At 44.8% G+C, this 25600-nt stretch overlaps 1 protein-coding gene and 1 long non-coding RNA gene across 3 annotated transcripts in view; one reads left to right on the plus strand and one right to left on the minus strand.

Annotated features, from left to right (window-relative positions):
• Nucleotides 1–25600, plus strand: part of LOC140064630 (uncharacterized) — a 92603-nt gene that overhangs the window by 32898 nt on the left and 34105 nt on the right. The gene's annotated exons all lie outside the window — the stretch shown is intronic.
• The window catches only part of KCNH4 (potassium voltage-gated channel subfamily H member 4), a 117930-nt gene that overhangs the window by 18739 nt on the left and 73591 nt on the right, over nucleotides 1–25600 (minus strand). For both annotated transcript variants that reach the window (XM_072111704.1, XM_072111705.1), the window contains exons 2-13: nucleotides 23145–23378; nucleotides 22512–22643; nucleotides 22298–22425; nucleotides 18097–18340; nucleotides 13834–13991; nucleotides 11823–12030; nucleotides 11411–11605; nucleotides 10957–11156; nucleotides 10419–10668; nucleotides 9966–10180; nucleotides 9797–9835; nucleotides 9141–9508 (exon numbers count right to left, since the gene is read on the minus strand). In XM_072111704.1, coding sequence (XP_071967805.1) covers nucleotides 9141–9508; nucleotides 9797–9835; nucleotides 9966–10180; nucleotides 10419–10668; nucleotides 10957–11156; nucleotides 11411–11605; nucleotides 11823–12030; nucleotides 13834–13991; nucleotides 18097–18340; nucleotides 22298–22425; nucleotides 22512–22643; nucleotides 23145–23378 — 2371 coding nt within the window. The remainder of the gene's footprint in view (nucleotides 1–9140; nucleotides 9509–9796; nucleotides 9836–9965; nucleotides 10181–10418; nucleotides 10669–10956; nucleotides 11157–11410; nucleotides 11606–11822; nucleotides 12031–13833; nucleotides 13992–18096; nucleotides 18341–22297; nucleotides 22426–22511; nucleotides 22644–23144; nucleotides 23379–25600) is intronic.

Below are 25600 nucleotides of genomic sequence, written 5' to 3' on the forward strand. Positions count from 1 at the left end.
AATGAAAAAAATATTGATCCTGGACAAACCCCCTGCAGTATTTAAGTACAGCAGCACATCTGAACATGTAACTGGCATTGCAGCTCAGCCCCAATAAAGTGAAAAAGGGCCTTTCTGCGGTACCAGACACATCCTCATGTAAACCTGTGTTACTGTATCTTCTCCGTCCTGAATACAGACCCTAAAGAACTCTCAGCAGGATTAACTTGCAAAAAAAGAGATAATGTGTACTTTATGATTTTAACCTGGAGGCTATACTTTGAGCTTTTCCAAGCATAATATGATTCAAAGGTTATATTATTCAATGAAAATATTTAAAAAGTTAGAAAAGATGGCAGAAAAGTTCTTGACTCCAGGAAAAAAAAAAAGTTAAAACTACAGTTTATTCATACATCTTAAAAGCATCACATTATATGAAAAAAAAGAAATGAAACATTTTTGGACTAAAACATGTTTGGGCTCATTTACTTACCCGGTCCATTCGCAATCCCGTGGCGCGTTGTCTGACGTTGATTTGGAGCCTGCCGGGATTCACTAAGGTAGTGCGCATGTGCACAAAACTTGCTATATACAGTTGTATTCCCATGTAGGAGTACACGGGCTGAGAGGAGGTGCTAACCTCAATTCATGTGACCGGCCAGAGAGGACCGAACCTGGTATCAAGTGATAAAAGTGAGTCCATAGTATAGACAAGTAACATGTAGTCCAAACTTTTGGTGACTCCCCCTACCTGGATTTCTACAAGACAGAAAATTTGTACTTAACAACCGTTTTCAATGGTCATCTAACTTTACAGGTCTAACCAGTGATGTGACTGTACTTCTATTTCCCACACCAAAGCAGGACAAGCTCTATCTTATCTTCAGTAATGATAGAATTTATATATTGTCAATGTTCTATTATTTTTTCTGTATTATACATCTGGTTGCCCAATGGGACCTAGCTTCTCCTCTTCTTTGGACAACTTTTACATGGCCCTGTGGGAAGAACTATATTTGTATAATGAAAGTAACCATATATATCGATGACCTTATCTGTCTTTCTGGGTGGATACTGCAGTATGGTAGTATATGTGGATTTTCCTCCTCATTCATTACAATGTGCTAAAACAAAATAGCCTCGGGTCTTCGGAAGACCTGAGGCTACTGCAACACCCTCGCCGATGCAATGGCGAGGTAGTGCTTGCGAATAAGCCCCATAACATGTCACCACATCATACAGGGGACATTGCAGTGGTGAATCCTGCCTGGCAAGGCAGAGGTTAAGTATTTTGTATGATGCAAGATGCTGTTGTCCAATGATATGTGTTGCATCCTGTGCTCTGTAAGCTGAGATGTGATTGGAGGAGCAGCCACCACCTGACCAAAGGGAGGTAACAAAACCCCCTGGCCAGGAATGTTCTGGGTCTTTCTAGGGGGATTCCAGTATGTCATTCTAGAGAGAGAAGTCTCTCAGATCTTCTGAGAGATTCTAGTGTAGGAGAATCCTAGTGAGTGAGTAATCTCAGTCTGGCCCATACCAGAGCAGGAAGAGCCTAGCCCCTGCCTCTGAAGAGTGGAGCATTAGACTAGAGTTAGTGTAGTGAGGAAAAGGGGTATCATCTTACCTTTAAAGGTGATACCTGAAGCCCTACAGGACAAGCTGAAGCTTCCTACCAGGACACAGCTGCCTCCCAGCCTGCTCTCTACATCCAGGCTGGTGAACTATCTCCTGAGGCTCCCTCCAACTCACATCTCAGCACTCCATCTACCTGTTAAAGGCACGTTGCTGCGGTTCCTGCCGGTTCAAATAAAGAACTGTAAGTTGTTTTCTTCAACTTCTGTCTCCGTCTGGTCCCTGCTAATACGGCTGCCTTCATCACGGGCACCCTGTCCATCACCCAGAGACTCACACTCGGGACATTAGGGGGTTGCCCCAGGGAGATCCGCTATAGCAGCCTCTCCCTCATCATTTCTTGCCAACACCACCCTGCTGGAGACCTGCCAGGCTGTAGGACAGCCCTCCGGTTCCCCCCGTACCAAGCACCGTGACAATAGCGTGCTTAGGCCGCAACCGCCAGCCACTCCGGTACCGCGGGCCCCGGCTGTCTCCAGGCCTCACCTCAAGGGCTAGGCCCCGGTGGGGGATGTTGCAAGTGGCGTCACGAACAGGATTGATACTTCTGTGCCTTATTACGGCATTAAAGACTTTCCTTTATTGAAAAGACTGTGCTGCCTAACCCTGCTGCCATCCGGGTTTAGGCCCAAGGACTTGTGTGTTTCTGGAATGAACTGTGTTATACTGCTGCCACGTGCTATAGAGCGCCGCTCCAGCACTCCAGAGGTTAATCCTGGCAAGAACTGTACCAGCTCTGCTACATCCGGCGCTGCCGCGCCCGAAGATTTTTACCTCAGAAACTGTGGCGCAGCAAATAATTCAAGCCCGCCAAAACCTTCACTGGCGGGAAACCCAGATGACGCATCAAGCTCCACCCACGCGCGAAGGGCGCGAACCCCGCCTCCTGTGGCGCAGGAAAAATTAGAGCCCGCCACAGTTCTTGGCGGGAAGGACTTGGACTCCTCCCACTGGCTAGAGGCGGACTTCCTGTCCCGCCTCAGAGAAGCGCCAGAACTTGAGTGGACTTTGGACAGTGAGGACAACACCATGTGGGGTCCTCCGCCTTTCCCTCCTGTGGAGCGTCCGGATTTTTACGAGGTCCTAGAGACTATGGTGGTGGTCTCGGCGCAGCCCGTCCGAAGACCCTCCGCTGGACATCGGCTGCACCGAGGATTGACTCGGGCCTTCGTCACCAGGACATGTTACCAAACGGTGACACAGTACCCGATTCCACCCGGGCGGTTCCTCGTCCCTATCCCGGCTACCATCCCGGTACCGCGGGCCCACGTGGAGGCACCACGTGGGGAGGCCCCGACTCCTGGCGAGCCAACGCCTGGGCCTAGTGTTGCCGCTCCACCTGCTCCGAGGCCTGCTACTCCGGCTCCGCGGCCTGCTAGCCCCGTGGTGGTGGTTCCTGATCCTCCGGTGGTTCCTGCTCCTGTTCCGGCACCTACCTGTCGCCCAAGGAGATCCGAGCCTGAACCGGAGCCACGAGCCCCAGCACCGAAACCTCCGCAGCCTCGAGGCCGAGGTGAGGCCGCCCGCCAGCGACTCCGGGACGCTGTCTTGGAGCAGCGAAGCCGCGAGAAGGAGGCCCAACGTTATATGGCCGGCCGGTCTACAGCTGCAGCCTGGGTGGAGAAGAACCGCACCACCGGCATGGTCCGGTTCTTTGATAAGCAGCGGGGCTATGGCTTCGCCACCCAAGACTACACCGGACGGGAAGTATTTATACCCCGCCGGTCCGTCAAGAGGCCTGATCTGCCGGAGAGCCAGCACAATCTGAAGCCAGGCGAGTGCATTGAGTTTTCCCTGCAAGAGGGGCCCCGAGGACCTTGGGCGGCTGGTGTGATCCGGATCCCCGATTCCGATGAGGACCGCTACTACCCGCACGATGACTGGTATGAGGACGACGAGTGGCCGGAATCTCCGAACACCTCTTCTTCCTCGGCTGCGAGTCCCCGGGCGGTGACCCACGTGAATGCCCCATCCACGGTAATCGTGAGTACGGGTCCCATTGCCATCCATGGGCCGGGCATGATCCAGGGCGCCACCCCCACCGTCTCCCCTGCCGGGAGCATTGCTAGGTCCCGCGGCTCTTCTGTGGGAGAAGACATCCCGGCTAGCGAACCTTGCCCGGAGGTTCCATCTAGGCCCGCATCTCCCCTTGCTGGTTACCAATGGGGTGATGACCCGGCCCCGGAAGAACCGGAGCTGGAAGGAGCCGCGGCGCTGCCGCAGGTCCCTATTTATGTCTTTCTGGACCCCTCCGTGGTCCCTAGCTCAGTTGAGCCCCCGGCTGGAACAGCCGACACCCCGAGCGACAGCGCTCCTCCCCCTGAAGGTCCGGAGGATGTTGCTGCACCTGCAGTACCCACTGCTGCCACCGGGTGTCCCCAGCCGGCACCTACTCCCGCTGAGGATGCACAGGATTCCCTATTGCCTTTGGATCCTGTCCCTGCTGAACCCAGCTAAGGTGCATCAGACTAACCCCTGAAGGGCTGTAGCCCGCTCCAGGTACTTTGTACATATTGTGTATATTTCTGTCCTTTCCCCAAAGAGCCAGAGACTTTCCTGAGACTCTTACCCTTATTTATCTCAGTCAAGAGATTATATATTGTCCTGTGCTATGATAGCACCCCTTCCCCTGCCACAGCAGAGATTTCTTCAAAGGACTCTGTCCCTCTACACATAGAGGAGACCCTTTGCAACTTTATTGCACTTTTCCCCACATCAAGGGCTGTACCCAGAAGATGGACTTTGTTACTAGAGACCTTCTGAGAGACTTTTGCCAGATACTCCAGGGAAAAGTTGCTATGTCTATTGACTTATTATTTTGCACTTAATGCCTTCCTTTTTAGGTATGGACATTCTGTTTGCACTTTGTATGCCTTTTCTTTGCAGGAAAAGAGACATTTTATGCTGCTACCCTGAGTAGCCTATCTATCTGTAACGTTGTAACGTTCAAGACGTGTACCCATTGGGCTCCTAAGCCAATGTGAATTTATCACCTGTTTGCACACTGTCATATATGCCAGTAGTCTGCATTAACCCTTTCATAGGCTTTTCAGGTTGTAGTGTGGCTGTGTCGGACCGTCTTTTTGTGTAAAACACTGACCGCTACCTGATCCCTCAAACTGAGGTTTGCACATGGGGGTAGTCCGTAAACTGCGGGTCCTTAGGGGACCGGGGGTGTTACATAGATAGCACCTGGATGCCACTCATACAGGGGTAAGGTTGTCAGTCAGGAGGTACTCGTGTCGCATATGCTAAGGCAATGCAGATAGGCACACTATATAATTGCCGCCAGGGAAGAAGCGTTGATAAAACAAATATACAGGCCTTGGTGCAATGAGTGGATTACAGGACATGACACCACACCTTTCCTACTGTACAGTTCGGTTTAATGGCGTCAGCGACCAACTGTCATACAGATATACATATTTTTATCTTAGTCCGACACCAACCCAGGTGCCTGTCTCCAGGACCATGGGCGGTGTTTCCCTACACCTCACATAGCCTGCACTTCCTAGAAGTGCCCTTAGCCCCCTCTGTGCCCCAAAACATCTGTAGTCGAGCCGAGGGCGGCTCTTTCAATTGCCCCCGGGGTATGCAACACCCTCGCCGATGCAATGGCGAGGTAGTGCTTGCGAATAAGCCCCATAACATGTCACCACATCATACAGGGGACATTGCAGTGGTGAATCCTGCCTGGCAAGGCAGAGGTTAAGTATTTTGTATGATGCAAGATGCTGTTGTCCAATGATATGTGTTGCATCCTGTGCTCTGTAAGCTGAGATGTGATTGGAGGAGCAGCCACCACCTGACCAAAGGGAGGTAACAAAACCCCCTGGCCAGGAATGTTCTGGGTCTTTCTAGGGGGATTCCAGTATGTCATTCTAGAGAGAGAAGTCTCTCAGATCTTCTGAGAGATTCTAGTGTAGGAGAATCCTAGTGAGTGAGTAATCTCAGTCTGGCCCATACCAGAGCAGGAAGAGCCTAGCCCCTGCCTCTGAAGAGTGGAGCATTAGACTAGAGTTAGTGTAGTGAGGAAAAGGGGTATCATCTTACCTTTAAAGGTGATACCTGAAGCCCTACAGGACAAGCTGAAGCTTCCTACCAGGACACAGCTGCCTCCCAGCCTGCTCTCTACATCCAGGCTGGTGAACTATCTCCTGAGGCTCCCTCCAACTCACATCTCAGCACTCCATCTACCTGTTAAAGGCACGTTGCTGCGGTTCCTGCCGGTTCAAATAAAGAACTGTAAGTTGTTTTCTTCAACTTCTGTCTCCGTCTGGTCCCTGCTAATACGGCTGCCTTCATCACGGGCACCCTGTCCATCACCCAGAGACTCACACTCGGGACATTAGGGGGTTGCCCCAGGGAGATCCGCTATAGCAGCCTCTCCCTCATCATTTCTTGCCAACACCACCCTGCTGGAGACCTGCCAGGCTGTAGGACAGCCCTCCGGTTCCCCCCGTACCAAGCACCGTGACAATAGCGTGCTTAGGCCGCAACCGCCAGCCACTCCGGTACCGCGGGCCCCGGCTGTCTCCAGGCCTCACCTCAAGGGCTAGGCCCCGGTGGGGGATGTTGCACTACCATGGAGACGGATCGCCGCTCCCCGATGACGTCACGGGGAGCGACGATCCTAGGCAAGATGGCGCCGTCCATGCGCCGCCGTCTTTTTGAGGCTGCCGGCAGCAATCGCTGTTATAACAACCGCAAATGCAATATGCAGCAAAGACTTACCGGTTATGGAGAGGGCTCAGCCCGTGAGCCCTTTCCATGCAGCGGGACCCGACCACCACAGTGAATACACGGCGGGCGGTCGTGAACCAGTTAATGATAATGCTTTACATTTTTCATTTATTTTTGCCTTTGACCATAAAAAAAAATGTTGGGGACGTACAAAACTACTTAGTTCAGACCCAACTTTACTGCATACCCACGGCAGGCAATACTCTTCTGCATGCCAGTAGCTGCCAGCTTTCCCACAGAATAAAAGAAATCTTCCTATTGGAGAGTATATTAACAGGACTTCTATAAAACTAATGCACATTACTCCCTACAGAAGAGACTACCCCAAAGGGGTTATTAAAATGGCCATTGCTAACAGGCCATTATTTACCTATACTTCATGGTCCAGTGTTAAATGCCATCTTAAAAGAAGTCATCTTTACTGTCTTTATCCAGGCTTCATTTTTGGGCAGTGTCCTTTCTAGTTAGGCACACTGCATACATGCACACTGACGTCAGCCGTGATGGAGTGGAGGAGGGGTGACCCTTCTCTTCTCTGTAGTGATCCATTGCACATGGTCCATAACACGGGGAAAGATAGGACATGTCCTATCTTTTCCCAGTGTATGGAGCGGTACGGTGCAGCATATGTGCGGCCCCGTATCGCTCCGTGCGGCCATTCCTTGCTATGGGCAAGCTTGCAGTCCTACTTATGTCCCCCATACGGTCGTGTGAATGCAGCCTTAGGCTGGGTTCACACCTCATTTTTTGCCGTATGTTTTAAGGACATGTCAGGAGGATTCCAATCTGTCCTTACAACGTATGGCACAGACGTATCCCACAGTAGGATACATCACATGAGGAGGTGGAGGAACGCGGGAAGAGGAGTGTACATCGGCACCAGCCAGCGATTGGCTGCTGACGATGAATTTGGTGTTTCCTTATATGGACAGTGACGTCACCAGGTTCTTCCTTCCTGCCGAGCAGCGTATGTGCTTGGCGGAGATGTGAGAAAAGATACAATACGCTGCATCCACTCTCCAAAGCCGTCCATTGCCTCAGCTGGGCGCATACCTCCTCAGGCAAAGGCTGCAGTATGAAAAGACATAGCTTTTTATAGTGGGAGGATGGAGGCAACAAATACTTGTTGCCTCTATTTGCCTCTGTTTGTCAATGTATACACTAAGGGTATACAAAAAAACTGTTAGGATCAGTGGATCCTCTGGACCACCGCGGGAGATGTAACTAGCCAACACCCGGAACCGGAGCCTAGCGGCACCTGGTATTCACCAGAGCCCGCCGCAAAGCGGGTTGGACTTGCTGCGGCAGGATACCACTAGGTCGTTCCCAGGTGTGACTAGCCCACGGTGGCAGCCGAGGTCGAGGTACCTTAGCGGATGACAATCTCGTAGACAGGTCCAGGCACAGGGTCAGGGCAGGCGGCAGAGATGCAACGTCAGGTCCAAGTCCGGGGTCAGCAACAGGAGGTCCAGGCAGGTGGGAACGGGAACACAGGCACACGGAACACAGCAACACGGAGGAACTCAGGTAACACGGCAACACAGGACTCAGGAGCGGGAACACACAGGAATACACAGGAACGCAGGAATACACAGGAACGCAGGAATACACAGGAACGCAGGAATAATCGCTAGTAAGCTTTCTCTAAGGCTATGAGGCACAAAGATCCGGCAAGGAACACAGGAAGAGGCAGATTCTTAAAGGTGAGGTGTTCAGCCAGTGCACCAATTAGCGGTGCGCTGGCCCTTTAAATTTTCGGCCGGAGCCGCGCGCGCGCCCTAGGAGGCGGGGACGCGCGCGCACGGCAGTCCGAGGAAGCGCAGGAGCCGGGAGAGGTAAGAGACACCGGGCAGCAGCGGGGGCACATGCAGGAGCACGGATGCGCCCGCGATCCGTGACAGGGATCGCGGGAGCACCCGTGACAAAAACATTATGTGAACCCAGCCTAATATATTTTCTGATCGAGATAAGTATAAAACATGGTTACATTAAACAGGCAGTTACGGTTGCGGTGGGACAAGATATTACATGTGTCGTTAGGCATGCAAAAAAGGGCACTTTTTGCCTATTTTCTTTAGATACATGGCTGCCAAAAAGATTAAACTTCAAGCAGGATCTAATGTATTTTTATTTAGTTTATATTTTTGTGCAAGGTTGCTTAATCAATTTGTTTTTCCAGATATGTGTTGAGTAGAAAATGTTGTCAGTTATCTACCAGTTACTTACCTGTTGAGACTATTTACTCATTTATATCAGACAATACCAAGCTCCCTCCCTCTATGGACGGTCAACTGAATTGGGGTTGCCACCTCCCATCTACTCCCACATTGCAATACAACAGTATATAGCATGTATGGAGCACATGTGCTGTCAGGATGATCAGCATCACCCATTTCTTCTTTTTTCTTTTTTAATGTGATCACAGTTGCTTTTAAAATCTACAAATAAAATCTATATTTTTTTTAACTTTTATTACTGTTCTTTCATGGAGTTCGGGAAATAATCTGGGTGCATTGTATCTTGGTTCCAGACCAGCGGAACTTTTCTTCTTTTATTTTTTTATATTAAAAACGTTACTCTGGTTGTCTTCATTGATGCAGGGAAGAGAACAAGGGATAGTTCCACAAAATGTTATTGTTTTGCATTCACTTTTTTGAACATCCAAAAAGTGACCTGGTATAATAATTCACTCATTTATTATAGACATAAGTCATAAAATCATAATGACTGAATATGTAATATAGACATATTAAATTATGAACAAATGGGTACAATGAACTCACCGAGGGCTAAGATCTGGTGGGCCATATGTGTTGAGAGATGGAATAAGAAGCTTGGCTGGCTTTTTTGAGCCAACATTTTCCGTTTCAGCCACTTTCTCTGTTTTGCGACATTGAGGTGAAGGACTTCTGCCTCTACTGTTACGTGCTGGAGATCGACAGTTACGCCGAAAGGCATGAAATTGCCTCAGGTCATCCCCAAGAAGACTACTAAGAGAACCACGGCGCACTGGGCTGTTAAGGTTTGGAAGCAGAAGCTTCCTTCGAGTCATAGTAGCAGGAGAGTGACGGAAAAAGTCATCCGTTTCATCATTGTCTTCAAGGATCGATGATAACTTTTTATCGGATGTGGTACCAGATTCTGGACGAGGCTGGAAAATGTAATATATGTAATAAATCAATAATATTCTATATTTTTCTGGTACATCAATCTCTATTGAAACAATTGGCTGAGATCCTAAAATTCTCTGCACCTTCAGCTGTATTTTGTGCCATCAAACTTCCATATTATAACTAATGCCCGAAGGGGTATTCCAAGAAATAGGAAAGGCCATCATATCAGACAGTCCTACTCCAAACAATGGGGGTCCACTTACCGGATAAGTAAGTTAAGTACTTGTGGGCATGCAGAAAATATTAAGAGAGAATGGATACATTACCTGTGATAGCCGAGGCGATCGTGAGAACCTGTAGCATCCCTAGAAACAAACACATGCAAGGTGACTGAGTGATAAGATAACATGGAAAAAACTTAGACATTCAACACAGGAGCTCCAAATCACTTTTATATATTAGTTAAAATAATTCTGATTTTTCTATGGTTCTTACATCTGTCTCACTTCCTTCACGCAAGTTAAATGTCAGGTCATGGTGAATGTCGGCCATGAATTTACTTGAATACTCAGGGTACAGTTCCAACACCTCTAGTAGTCCTCGAAGGCTGAGATATTGCAGATCACAGTAGGTCAGGGCTTTCACATCTGCATTTGTTTTGATCACTTGGTCCTTGTTGGAAATGTCGGCACCAATCAGATCTCCTTTACCTGAGGTAAGGAAAGAAAAAGAACATATTATGATATAGTGTCCAGATAAAAGTTATGGATGTCAGTAGACAAAACTTTGTTATAGTGTAGTGCAGGTAACTTCAAAAAACATACTCTGGCTTAGAAAATGATGTGACTTAGGTAGAGGGAATAGGTCTTCATCTCCAAGGGATATACTGGTGCCCTTTTGCCTTTTTGCAGTTGTGATAGTACAAGAATAAGTACAAGTAACACTCACCAAGAATAGCCAGTACCATATTGTCCTTCAGGACTTCCAGAGATCCTGAACATACAAAATAATTGGCTTGCAAAGCATCTCCTTGTCGTAGAAGGTACTCCCCAGGGGCACAGAAGGAAGTTTTGATGTGCAGGGATAGGGCACGCAGACATCCTCGGCTGGCAGTCTCAAAAACAGGTAACTGCAAGATGTCTTTATTGAGGTGCATTGCTATATCAGCACGTAACTCATCGGGAAAATCTTTAAGCAGCTGGAAGAGATAAAATCCATCAAATGCAAGATGTTAAAAGAAAGTCAACGTATTCCTCAGCGTGTGGCTCTCAGTAGAGGCTGTTCATACAAGGGCATATAGAAAAGAAATAGACTCTAAATGGCCAAGATGTCTTCTAAGACATGATATCGAATGGCAAAAATCACTCTTTATGCTAGATCATATTGGCTTTTACGTGGATTTCAGTCCTCCGTCCTGAGGCATACTACACACATAACCTGCTGAAAGGTAAAATAAAATAATATGAAGTACTATTATGTTCCTTACCTCATTGGCATCGATGCCATTGTTGACAGACCAGGTTGTCTGAAAGTATTCTAACATACGTTGTTTAAGCTGCTGGGGCAAGCGGTGAACACGAATAAAATCTTTGAGGTCCTTCATACGTGTATGGTACAGGGATCGACGGGAGTACATGCGTTGAATTATGGCTGTCACGTTGCCAAAAACCACTGCATGCATTAGTGCTGCAATGAAAAAGACAACACTACTAGATAGAATCTTTAAGTACCTTACTTATACACTAATACAGATCCTTCTTTTCCTCAAAAGATGGTGGAAAAATATAAACTTGTTCAAATATATCACCTGGTGCAGTTAAGGACAGATTGCTCCTACATGTCCGTGTTTTTTGTTCTAGGCTGCAGATTCTTTAAACTAGACTATGCTTGAATCATTTCACTAAAATGTAAAGAACTTGTAGAGTTGTACCCATACTCACCCCCTATTAACATAGTGCAGATGGAGAAGATTTTCTCAGCGTCAGTATTAGCACAAACATTGCCAAAGCCCACACTGGTCAAGCTGCTGAGCGTAAAGTAGAGGGATGCTATGTAAGCGCTCCGAATAGAGGGTCCTCCAACGGAGTTATTTATATAGGGCACTTCAAGTCGTTTGCCCAATTCATGAAGCCACCCTGTATGACAAAAACATGTAGTCTTTAATAGACAGTATAGGATTCTACGTAGGAAAGCGAGGATAGTATAGATATATATTAGTATAGTAAATGAAAAAGGAAATTCAACAAATGTTACAAACAAAAATTTTACTTAGTTTGCTTTTTGGGTGAACCTCCATTTTTATTAGGAATGAATCAGTCATAAATATTTATTTCTTACGGTAGATGTGCTCACCAATGTCCCAAGTGACAGGGTCGTTGCTCTCCATTTCTTTGCGGCCAATCACGTACCAAACACAGGCCATCCAGTGAGCGAGGAGAGCAAACATGGACATAAGTAGAGTTAGCACCATTGCACTGTACTGGGAATATCGATCCAGCTTCTGCAGCAACCTCAGGAGCCTCAGCAGCCGAACGGTCTTCAGCAGATGGACCAGTGACGTCTTCCATGTTTGTGAAAGAGGAGAAAGCTGTCAGACACAGTCTATCATTATCTCAATTTTCCATGTCTCTTTTCATCTGTTCATGTGACTAAAAATATAGGTCCATCTTCACTTTCCCTCTCTTTTTTATAGACAGATTACGGTAAATATGGAGTTTCTTAAAATGAGCATATTTATCACAATGGTTGAGGCTGGAAGATAAATATGTCAGCTATATTGGATTTTCTAGTCTAATCTAACTTTGTAGTCCAAGTGTTGTGTCAGATTTGTTTACATCTGATTTCTTCAGCTCGGAGCTAGGAGTCTCTCTTTTTTCAGCAACTCCTAGCAAATAGTGATAAGCAAACCCCTTAAAGATGATAAGTCTGTTTGGGTTCTAAACCCTGACCCAAAACCCCAATTAGTAACTGTAATCGGTCTGTGAAATACACTGGACATGGGCAGGGACAAGTGTACTTTATTGGGTTAAAGCTCTGTCTGAGTGCTTTATGAATATGACTCAATCAGATATAAAAAAAACATTGGTGGGCAAGGGACCCAGGGGGCTGATTCACATGCCATGATTTTTCTTTGCTAGTACTGTCCTAGTCAGGGCCGGCTCCAGGTTTCAGTAGGCCCCAGGGTGACAGACCCTCAGTAGGCCCCCTTGTAGTGAACTCATCTGGCAACATTAAAAATTCAGAAACAAAAACAATGAAGTCTTTGGAGTTACAAAAAAAAAAAAACATGGACGCAGTTAGCGTGCAGGAATAATTGGAAATAAGAAGACACACCTACTCATTAGCCAAAATAAGTCATATAGAAGTCCATCACTCATATTACCGAATGGACCTTTTGCTGCCTATTTAGTAGGCCCTTCTTTATTTAGAAGGTATATTCTTATCATTCATATTTGCCATATATATTTTTAAGTTATTGGCAAGGACTGATTTAATTCAATTTATTTTTACGATAATTATTTAGATTATTAGTTTAGATCCATTTATTATTACGATAATTATTTAGATTATTAGTTTAGATCCATTTACCTATTATAGGAACTTATATACGTCTGTGCCATTTAATGGTTGTAAACAGACTATTTCGTATAGGTCTGCTCCACTCATATTTATTTATTGGATGTAATAGATAATTTTATAGGTGTTTTTATATACATCTCTATTTTGTCTTGTTTTTCATTCTGTTATGAATCTATTGACATACATTTTATATACATGTCCTTTTTTATCATGCTTTCTGCTTTGGACCTGATGAAGGAAGCATTCCGCTCCCAAAACGTGATGTCCATCTTTTGTCCTTGCATATGAATTAAACTTATATATAATATATATAGGACATAGCGGTCCGCAAAAGTGATAGATCTTACAAGTTCAGCATACCCATACATCTATAGTATGGGCACACATCTGAATAATATTTGTGTTTAATGTAAGGTGTACCTAAATTTTGGTGCAAATAGTCTCACAAAAGTGACATGCTTAGCACAGTGGACATCGGGCTACAGAATATTTTTCTAGGGACCTATCCCTTAGGCTATGCATTATTTGCGGGCTGGGTGTCATCAGTGTTTAAGGAAAATGACCACTTGGTGGCCAACACACAGGACCGTGGAACCACAGCCATGCAGCCATGTGTGAAAGCCCATTAAAATACAAGGGGACATGTTCTTGAAGCCTTACTGATTCCATAAGTTATTTTTATGCATTTTACAATTTTTTGGTTACATCCAATATATCTGTTAAACTCTTGAAGGTTTTCAATGCAATACATTTAACAATGTTGTGGGTAATATCTGTTTCTTACCACTGTGACATTGAATGCATAGAGAAGATCAAAGGGCAAAGCGGCAATGAGATCCACAAAGAACCATGTGGCGAGGTAGTGGATACAGATTGAACGTGGGTTATACACCACTTGTCCAGAGTGACTGACGTAAGTTGTTCGAAAGTTTAAAATAATATCTGCAAGAGAAGAAATGAACAGAACAGTGTTGACATAATGCTTCTTTTTACTGACCAATTTCTTTGAAATCGAAATATCATCTTAGACACCATTAAGTGATCTAAAAACAGTGTTATTGCAGCAGTGGGGTAAGCTGGATTGACACTAAAGTTACTTGACTCTTCCATGCTAGTACCAGCTGTCAGGTTCAGGCTGCTTCCATACAATTTTATTGCAACCACATTTTGGTCTTGCTTCTCCAATCTAATGACCTAGGGCACAATACTGTAATAAGTAATGGGTATCAGGGAGGGTCTAAAAAGTCTTTTTATCTTGGGTACAAGTTACATGAAGGCAGCAAAGAGAAAGAAAACGTAGGTATGCCCTAGAATTATAGGTGAGGTCCTACATAGCAGACAAAAGTCCCAAGTATTTCCTTATAATTGAATGTCACACCGTCACACAGTTTGTCTAAGGTTAAAGGAAACCTACCACTTAAAAGTGGTAGGTTTTACACACATATACATGGCACCAGCTCAGGGTGAGCTGGTGCCAGAGCACTTTTTTGTTAGTAGAACAAAACCCCTATCGCCGATTTATAAGTTATATTAACTTACATCTCCGGCGTGCGCCGGATTCTGAAGTGCTGGAGAGCCGGTGACGTCACCAAGCTCTCCGGCACACGCGCGCCTGTGCAACTTAGCACGACCTGTTTCCCTGTGCTAAGTTGCGCAGGTGCGCGTGTGCCGTAGAGCGTATGCGCATGGAGCGCCGTGCCTAAGTGCGGTGCGGCGAGATATAAGTTAATATAACTTATAAATCGGCGATAGGGGCTTCGTTCTACTAACAAAAATATGTATATGTGTGTAAATCCTACCACTTTTAAGTTGTAGGTTTCCTTTAAGGACAAAAGGTGCTACATTTGGGATCCTATCCATCCACAGCAGCCAATGAACACATGATGGGGGGTCATTTACTAAGGGCCCAATTCGCGTTTTCTCGACGTGTTACCTGAATATTTCCGATTTGCGCCGATTTTCCCTGAATTGCCCCGGGATTTTGCCGCACATGATCGGATTTTGGTGCATCGGCGCTGGAATGCACGCAACGGAAATCGGGGGGCGTGGCCAAACGAAAACCCAACGGATTCAGAAAAACCGCCGCATTAAAAAAAAAAAAAGTGTTGCGAAAATTGCACTTACCTTCACTCAGCCCGGCTCGGTGTACTCCGGTGCGTTCCGATGCTTTTCAGCGCAGCAGCGCCATCTGGTGGACGTCGGAGGAACTACCTTAATAAATCCCAGCGGAACCCGAATCCACCGCAGAGAACGCACCGCTGGATCGCGAATGGGCCGGGTAAGTAAATCTGCCCCCATGATGTTATAGTTAAAACTGTGGGGCCATAAAACCTGGTCCTTTAGACACGCCATTGAATGCATCCTTACCCTAAAACTGCACTGTGACTCATGAATCAATTTATTTTGGTTTGTGAATCTACCCAAGCAACCCATGAGATGAAAAATCCCTTCTGTGAGTATATATAGCATTGACTGTGGCACAGCTAAATCTTTCACTCTGCGTCTTTATAATTGGAAGGAATTTCCTTGTTAATTAACTTGTGTCTAAGATTAGTTAGATCTTGATGAGATTTGTTCCTACATTCTTCCTAATCTATGTGTTTCAGCGCTGCACTGACTTGAGGATGAGAGCGTCTCTCTGAAAGCCCTTGCCCTTGGAAATGGATTGTTAGAGTTAGTATGGTATGACAACACTACCGGGACTCTGTGCACATGGCTAAGGCTTATCGGAAGAGCCTTCTAGACATCCCAATACACTGCTGGGGACTAGTGAATTACCAGAAGAGTTACACAGTCTGTATGACATGGACACGGTGCACATAGATGTGTAATGTGACCTGACCAGGACTCGTGGATGTAGCATCTGCTTAATGGGTTTTATGCAAATTTAGTTCCTGTTAATTGCTGCCATTAATGCAGTGAATTAATAGGGGGTTTTCCTGAACAAATTTATTCGGTTTCCCTAGGACTGGGGGAAAGTTTAATGTCTGGATTTCTGACCTAAGGAAATTTAGCAATATCTGCAAATACGTTTTTTAACATGGAACAAAATAAACCATGCAAATAGAGATATTGGGGCCCATGTACTTACCCGGTCTAGTCGCATTCTCGCGGCGCGTTCTCCGACGTGGATTCGGGTTCTGACGGGATTCACTAAGGTCGTGCGCCCGATATCCAGCAGGTGTCGCTGCTGCGCCGAGGTCTGCCGGAGTTCACCTGCTTCTTCCAAGTGCGTGTAAGTGCTTGATCTTGTGACACATTTTGTTTTTTAAATTCCGCAGTTTTTTTTAATCCGTTGGGTTTTCCGACAGCCACGCCTCCTGATTTGTGTTGCATGAAAGACGGCACGATTGTGCCGAAATCCGATCGCGTGCACCAAAATCCCGGCGGAATTCGTCGCAAAACGGAAAGATTTAGGAAACCCGATGAAAGTGCCACGGAGCCCTTAGTAAATGAGCCCCATTGTTTTGCTTGTCACATCTTGGAAAACTTCGCAAATTTTCTAGAATCCCCTAGTGGAACCTAAATAGCTATAAGTCTCCATATGCTTACAAGGTAGCCCTAATTGGCTTGAGCGATGTCTTCAGATGGGAATCTGTTCTTTCTGGAATAGATATACTGGATATTTGGCTTTAATCCTAAATCATAGGCTTCTTGAAAGTCATGCTTGATGGTAAGTGGGCTGCCTTACAAGATAGCAAAAAGAAGCTTAATCCCTTTGTGGAGGATTAATGGATTTAAGTCTCACACACCTACAAGAAAGCCTTAGGGTGATGTCACACATGGCTGTTTTTGGCAGTTTACCATGCATTTGGCTGCTTAAAACCTGTTTATCTATTTAGATAATTGGGAAAAACGGACTAAAAACGCCATGTGTGGCATCACTCTTAATTGGAAAAATCTCCATAAGGACTCTTAGTTCCTGACCCTAAGGAAATTTAGCAATTTCAACAAGAGTCCCCAAATTACATTTGTGGCCACCACTCCATTCACGTCTATGTAACTGATAAGTAACGTGTAAAGTAAATTTCATAGAAACTGAATAGAGTGAAAAACCTTTATTTACACAGGAGATTTATAGACCCTTGTTATGATCACCAGTGGCCCAACTACTATCGACAGGGGGTTGTTGTTTTTCAGGAGGAAAAATCTGTCGACTAATACAAATTAAGGATAGATGCACCGTAGCACGGCGAGCACACGTCAGCGCGGGGAGAGGAGGAGGAGGTGAGCGGAGCTCACCCCCGCCCCTCTCCATAGCGATATATGGCAACGGCGCCGTAATATGGGAAAATATAGGACATGTCCTATCTTTTCCCGGGCTACGGAGCGGTACGGTGCCGCGAGCCGTGAGCCCATAGAAGTGTATGGGGGACGTATATCGGCTGTATATACGTCGGCCGTATATACGTCCCCCATACTGTAGTGTGAATGTAGCCTAAGGCATTTATGGTTAACGGCCTTACATGAAACGTTATGACACAAACATTTCTACAATTCATTATCAGCCCCTTCTTAGAGTCCTTCACCACTATTTACCGACCAGGACTAACTTGTATGTTATGTATGGCCCTGCCCACATATGTCACTAATACATTTATTTTAATTGCAATGCAGTTATATTCATGCCAAAACTTCACTTTAGAAATATGCAAATGAGGTTGAAGTGCTTCGTGAAGTGCTTCGTGCTTCGGAGGGAAGTAGCTGAATGTGGAGAAGGTACTGGGCGGTGGAAGTCTAGCAGTGCACCCTGTTACTGCTGTCCAGCCGGATCCCTAAGATATTCTTCTAATGCCCCCAAACTCTTTAGCCTCATTTGCATATTTTTAAAGGTGATGTTTGCCATGGAAGGACCAGCTAAAAAAACAAAATAAAGGTATGTGGCATGCATGGGCATAGCCTTACGTTACATAGTAGTTAGTTCCATAGATAAATTGGGGTGACACATGCCCTTTAACCTCTTTTATAGGTTATTGTATCAGATGTGCACCTACACATATATTTAGTCTCTACCTGACAGGACGTTGATGTGGTCTTCTACACCTACCTAAAATAAAAAGCATTTCCACAGCAATGTCACTGACAATTGTACTCCGAGCTGCGGAGACGCTGTCATCGTGGCCTGTGAAGCAAACATTGTAAGGGACGGTGACAGCCACGTAAAAGGTGGCTAAAAGGATAAGCCAGTCCCAGAGGGCTTTGAAGATGCTGTAATGAAGAAGGATGAAGCGAGGCTTCTGGACAGACGCTACTTTGTATTCGGGAAGGGAAGGTTTGTTATCTAAGAGGTTCTGTGAAGAGAAGAAAGAGAGAATGATGGAATAAATGCTTTGTACTTATACATTCAGGTTACGCCACAGTTTAGATCATTGTGTATGCCGAGATGCAAGTGTTCACAATTCATTAGAAAATCAATCTTTCAATAAAATAGACGTATTTATCTTTACAAACCACATGGGAGACCTAGGAACCAAGAAACATGTCCATGTGTGGCATGTAACAAGTCAAAGCAGTTCATTTTCCAATTATCCATTTTCTATCCCTATATATGACATTAAGTTAGTTGCTTAGCAGCAATGGGAAGCTGCCTTCCATGACACTCTCCATACTGGAGTGTGTGTCACCCATCACAAACTTCAGCAACTTTCATTTTATTCAGAAAATTGAATGGACCACACAGACGCTCCGCAGGATTGTGGGGCACATATCAGAGTCACTCATTATAATAAAACAAGTTCCTGCCACACAATCCTAAATTAAAAGATCACTGGGCCCATTTCAGCATACAGGAAATGCTTAATCAGCCAATCAGGGGCCACAATGGTCAGCATACTTCTGCAACAACCCTGCCAATGCACAGAGTGGGTAATTGTTCTGAATAGCACCCTTTCCTTGTCAGGAGCCTGCACAACTCACTCAGAGGCTACTGTCGGGTAAACTTAGTAATTGCAGCTGGAACCACTATCTGGAAGGGCAAGAGTTAACAGTTGAAATGTTGTTAACCAATGATATCCTTTGCACTATTGTAAAGCAAGCTGGAAGCTGATTGGAGAGTACTGCCATCTGACCAGGGGAGTATAACAACCCCTGGTGGGTGGGAGCACATAGTCAGTTAGGATTTTAGTCAGCAGAGTGAGAAGCTAGTCCGATGTGGAGCTGCAGAGCTGCCATCCAGACACACTACCTGGAAGCAGAGGTGCCTCAGGCCTGCTGCCTGACACCTTGGGTAAGTCAGGAGACTTAGCCCCATAGCAGAGGTCCAGTGTCCGGACTCAGCTCCATCTACCAACCCAGCCTGAAACTACTACCAGGCTGTGAGCAACCCTTCCCGCGGACCAGCTATCTCCTACCAGCTTTCCAGCCAGCTAAACTACTGCTATTGATGTTAGGCCGTTGTCTGCTGTTCCAGTTTGGATAAAGAACTGTGAGTTGATTTGCACTTTGTACCTCCATGTGATCCCTGGATCAGGCTGCTTTACCATCACAGACTCCCCATCCACCATCACCCAGGGATTTCTATATACACCTCAGGGGTTGCCCATGGAGAAACCTTCTTCATCAGCCTCTCCCTCTACATTTCTTGCACCCACCACCTGCTGGAGACCTGCCAGGGTATAGATCAGCACCATGACCATAGCGTACCCAAGGCCGCATTAGCCAGCAACTCCAGTATTCTGGGCCCCGGCTGTCTACAGTCACAGAAGAAAGGCTAGGCCCTGGTGGGGGAAGTTGCACTTCCATATACCTACAATTTTATACAGTGGCATGTTTCAGTGGATATATTTTTACTTCCATATAAGTGGTTTGCGGATGTCCTTCGCACCCTTCACCAACATCTGATTGGTTACTATGGAGGGGGGTGCAAACAGTAATGATTGCACAACCTCCTCTATCCGCCCAGAAGCATTAGGACACGGAGTGACACAGAAAAACCTGAGTCCTGCTTCTGTGGACTACAGGAAAACTTTAAGTACAATATGGGAGACCCTATTAGGGTCTTTTACTTACCAAAGTAAATTTTGTTATTAGTGACCAACTCCTTTAATTAAACTTCAAAGTAAAACACACTGGTTCTAATGAGGGGTCAGTGGTTTTATCTATATAGAGGTCATTGTACAGAGGCGGGCGGTGCCATCCCAACCACAGGCGGGTACTTGCTACATCCTTAGACCTAAGGCCAAATGCAAATGATTGTGTGCAATCGATGGAAATGACCCCTATATTGGCACAATCCCACAGATGGTAAAGACTTCTATTACAGAAGGGCAGTCCTTGCATTATGCCGAAATATGATGAAGGCACTCACCATCCGCTGAGAGTACTGTAGTGTCGGGACTGTATTAACTGTTACAGTGCCAGTGCTGAAGTGTGGCAGACCAGCGTGGAGTGCTTGCATCATATTTCATATTTCTGTATAATGCAAGGACTCCCGTTTCCACAGATAGCGCACAATTGTGTGGATTCAGCCTAACGCACCAGCAAACTTATTAAATTACAGATACTTAGGCCATGATTGCAATGTATAATAATGTATAACACAAAGATCCACTGCTTCAGGTCTATACTGAGTAGATAACAGGAAAATTCTATGTGCTTTAAGCGACAGGCAGTCAGAGAAATTCACAATCCATCTGGATAACAAAGGCAGCGATTTATCAGATAATTGGCATGGCTCTCTGAGCGTGATGTTGTGTGTTTTCTTGTCGCATTTAGCTGATGCGGGTCACAGTGTCACTGACTATCTCCATTCTATCACAATTAGGAGCTGTATTGCTTGTACTTCGCCATCCCATTTCGCTGTCACATTGTCAGCGCGGCCTGATCTGAATACCTCTAGTGACCAATCCCATAGCGCCTTTGATCCTGAGCATTGAGTAACATAATCCCGCTTATCTTTTACACTTTCTCTTCTAATCTGATTAGGTCAGGTCTGACTTTTCCCTTTTTTTTTTACAGTAGATACATCTGACTGCTACAAAAGCACCAAATGTGCCCGCGCTGTACTCTGTGCAGAGCAGCCTTATCAGAGCAGACTGGTGGGAGCAGATTAGAGAACAGAGGTTAATGGAGAGACTGATAGGATCTGCCGAAGGTTATTTAGCAAAGCAACATCTGTTAGCTAAAAATTCTTTATCTGTCTGGCGCAGTGTGCCAGCTTCTCTGCCTTGCTGTAGATGGCATCCATGGGGCATCCAAGGATTAACAAGTACATCCTTATGTATTTGACAACAAGAAAGGAAACTGCAATCTCATATTGACTGAAATGTCATTAAAATAAGACGTAAATGAAATAAGAATTGTTTTGGGGTTTGTTTGGATCAATATACTACATACAAACTGGAATTTGCATCATGTGACTATGGCAGATTTCAATCGTCCAGTGTGTGTTCCAGGTCTCTTTCTTCCCCTTGCAGATATTTTGAGATGTTGTCATCCTGAAATCTAATTTTAGTATGTGTACTATGAGCCAAATTTGAGCACCCACAAAGTAACGGTATATGGGCCTGGACTAATAGATGGGTCTGGACTGCAGGATTTAAAGGAACAGATACGTTTTGCATTATGGGAAGAGAGAGGGCAGGAACATCATGGGGCACATTTACCTACCTGTTCCCTGTGTGATCCCCGATCCGGAATGTCCGACGAGGATGAACTCTGCCGCAATTCACAAAGATTGTGCGCCTGATATCCTGCATGTGTCGCTTCCCCGCTCAGGTCCACCGGAGTTCACCTTCTTCTTTCCGGTGCATGTAAGTGCTTAGCTTGCGACACAATTTTAAAGTCAAATCCCGCGGTTTGTCCGAATCTGTTGGACCGTCCAGCGCCACCCCCCCACCCGACAATGCCCTATTAAATCCCTGTCCCGGCGGTGTGATCCCCGAAAAGTTGGAAAACCTGACCAAAATGCGCTCGTGGGAACCTTAGTAAATAGGCACCGATGTGTTTGGAATTTGGAGTGTGGTAATTTTACCACATTGTTTTTCATTAATAGTTTTATAAAAAGCTCTTCAAATAGGGCATCAATATCAGTGGGCAATTATATAACAAGTGATGGTCACTTTGCTAATTTAATAATCTGTCCCCAAGGCATTTTTATAGTTCTTATACATGGGACTTTCATTTCTGATGTCTATTTGTTTCGAAATGGACATCATGGCAAAGGTTGTCTCTCCCGACCAGGCAAATCCTTTGCATAGTCAAAACCCAAGGTTGGGAGATAGGAACCTTTTTTCTCTTCCTGTACTTACATTGTTAAGTTTTATGTCACTTTTGTTTCGTCCTGAGACTTGACCCGTTAGGTGACATAACATGGTCCGGCTCTGTCTTCTTGCTGAGCTGAAATGTGATGCACCAGGACGTCGGTTCTTTTGCTTGTCTGATACAAAAAGCATGAAATTACACTTATTAAATACAAGAAATAAAAGGAAAAGTATACTTTTTAAAAATATTTAATATACTCACCATCCTTCTTTTCACCATATGGTGCCCTCATCCTGTGCTCTGTGACATCCTTAAATGAAAAAAGGAACAGGACCACCTCACCTTTTTCATTTTTGATGGGCACAATGTCCAAAAGACACCAGAAGAGGTCTCCTATTAAAAAAGAGAATGTTGTTAAAGTGTAACTAAACTTTCACCAACATTTTGTAAATGAATAGTTCCTGTGTCCTTGTCTCTGCTTTTCTTCCTTATTTAAGCATTTTGTGTAAATCAGCTTTCTGTCCTGGATCCACTGACAGCTGAGAGACAAAGGAGCCTGATAAAATGTCTAATGACTTCACTCCGCACAGACAGTCCCTGGTTAGTCCTCTTTGCATTAGAGAGATGAATCATCGAGAGAATTATTCTTTAGGTATGGATAGACTTAATTAGCCTCCTTATCTGTCTGAATTTGACAGACCTCAGAAGGCTTTCAGATAGACTGCTAACTGCAGGAGAAAGAAGCAGGAAAAAGCACCAAGAAGCCGTTTTACTTAATGAAGTAAATTAAAAAGTTTATTTTAGCTTCAAGTGTTCAGTTACTCTTTAACGTGACAGTCCATGACACCATGAAAGATTAATAAAATATGACTTCTGAAGAGATTGTGATCTCACCGTCTTTTTTGTAGAAGCACACCTCAGCTTGGTACTCCTGCTTCTCATCCAGTGCACTTTCAATACCCTGAAGGACAGTCTCGCTAGTCTCCACCCCATATAAGAAACGGCAGCTACAGTTCTTTTGCATGACCTCTGTGCGAGCAAATCCAGTAAGATCACAGAAGCCATCGGAGCAGTAGACAATCGGAAAACCATGTTGGACTTGGGCATTGGCCAGTAGAAAATTGCTGTCTGCAGAAGATAATAAGAGATAAAATGAGTGAATAGATCTTCAAAGAGAATATTACTTGCATGCTATAAACCCTTACTAATAATTGTTGGAAAAGAAAGAATAATTTGACTTTGGGTATTTAAATACTTTTTTCAAGGAAGAGAAGGCCTCTTTACCAAATTAGTATGCAAATTAGATTGTCTCAAGAAACGTAAAACGATTATGAAATTTTTCTTTTGTTCTAGGGGGAAGGTCATTTGTTGACCTTGGGATCACCAAGGTTTTGGAACATTGAGTCAAGAGAAACAATCTGCTGTCTATTGAAAAATTATTGTGTTGTGAACGGGCACAAAACTGTAGTGGATCCTGTTTCCATGGCACAGCTGCACGCAAGACTGAGATCACCATGTATAACGCTAAGTGTCTCTGGAGTACCAAAGGGCATTGGACAAAATGAGTTGTCTATAGCAAAATACATGAGATAAAGTGGCCAACCGCTTTAGATACAAAGTGCCAAATCATAGATTTTTTGAGCTGTAAGTATCCTGGAATTTTATTCAGAATTTATTTTGAGATTTTTTTTTGTATTTCTATATATTCTATAATCTGGTAAATATGATTTACTATAACTATTCTGATCCAGTGAATTCTGGGATATCAGAGATTGATAGAGATATCTATAAAAAGATATATTCATTGTAATGTACCATGAGTACCATGTTATTTGACCATAATGCATGACGATATTAATACAGATCATTAGTTTTATACCTGACATCAGACATTCACACATTTGTAGAATCGATGGCTATTCAGTAGGTTATTACTACACCTCAAGATGTGTACTACACTACCAGGAGATAAGTGTGAAGATTGCGGCATCTGATTTCAGAAATAGACTCACACTATTATATATGTGTCATGTTATAATGTCATCAAAACCCATAAAATAAAAAAGTATATTATATGGTGTGCAATATATGGACCTTGCATTACATCTACCTAAGTATTCCCAATAGTGACTTGGGGAACACGTAACAAGGTATAGAAAGTTCTACCTTGCTATAACATGACTATGCCATCTGTCATCAGCACTTGTCTTTGTATACTGACCATTAGGTCTCTCCTACGTTCAACCCTGAGATGAAGCTCCTGGGTCCTATCACTAGTAAAATCTTCCTTTAAAGGAAACCGACCACAATGGATCTGCCTATTAAGGCAGAACTGGGACAGGTTCCTCTAATTTGTATCCTTTTATACAAATTTACTAAAGAGACTACTGGGGCATGGAGTAACCGGAGCTGAGGCTACACGGCGCAGCTACTCCATGAACCAGTAGCCTCTTGCGATCTGCCTACCAATACATCTTCAGAGAGCAGCTACTAGGAGCTGTGCGCACTCGTCTGTGAAGTTGGGTTTGCGGACTGAAGCTATATTGGTAGGACAGATCGCAAGAGACTACTGGGGCGTGGAGTAGTCTCGCCATGTAGCCTCATTAGTAAATTTGCATATAAGGGCAATTTAAAATTCAAAAAAAGTTGGGGCACTAAAGGATTATCCCAAAAAGGGCTATCCTACTATAGATTAGATCAGTGGTGGTTGGTTTCCTTTAAGTAAAATCTTCCTTGCAGCAGTCAACCAGCCAGTTAGTTCCTCTACCCGATTTTTTATTTCTGCCTGTTTCAGGCTCCTTTCACACAAACGTTTTAAAATGGCCATATGTTACCCGTACAGTTTTCATACGGATAGCACGCGGCTACATTCACGACATCCATTTAAATGGCCGTATTTCCCACCGTAATGTACCATGAACAAGACTTAGAACATATCGATTTTCACCAGTATTTCCGTTCCATACGCCCCATAGATATCTGTTTGAACGTTTACATCTTGCATACATGTGTGCACCATATACTGTGTACTATTTGGGGATTTGGGGGTCGTATCCAGGTATTTGGGGGTTCAGCAAAGTAGTAAACTAATTTGCCAACCTACCGTATTTTATACAAATGGATACAGTGACATGTGCACATACAGTTAAAACATGTCATGTACTGTATATAAGACATTGAAATACATGACTTATAAAAGCATGCGTTCGTGTGAGAGAGGCCTAACTTTGTACAAACATGTTAATCTACCCTGACCACTGCCTTTTCATGTTCATTTGAACTTCCCCAACCCTTCCCCTGGCTTGTTTTTTGACTGCGTCTCTGCTTGCCTCTGCCCTAGAGTCTCCTGG

Source organism: Engystomops pustulosus, chromosome 6 (genome assembly GCF_040894005.1).
Source record: "Engystomops pustulosus chromosome 6, aEngPut4.maternal, whole genome shotgun sequence".
Classification (NCBI taxonomy): Eukaryota; Metazoa; Chordata; class Amphibia; order Anura; family Leptodactylidae; genus Engystomops; species Engystomops pustulosus.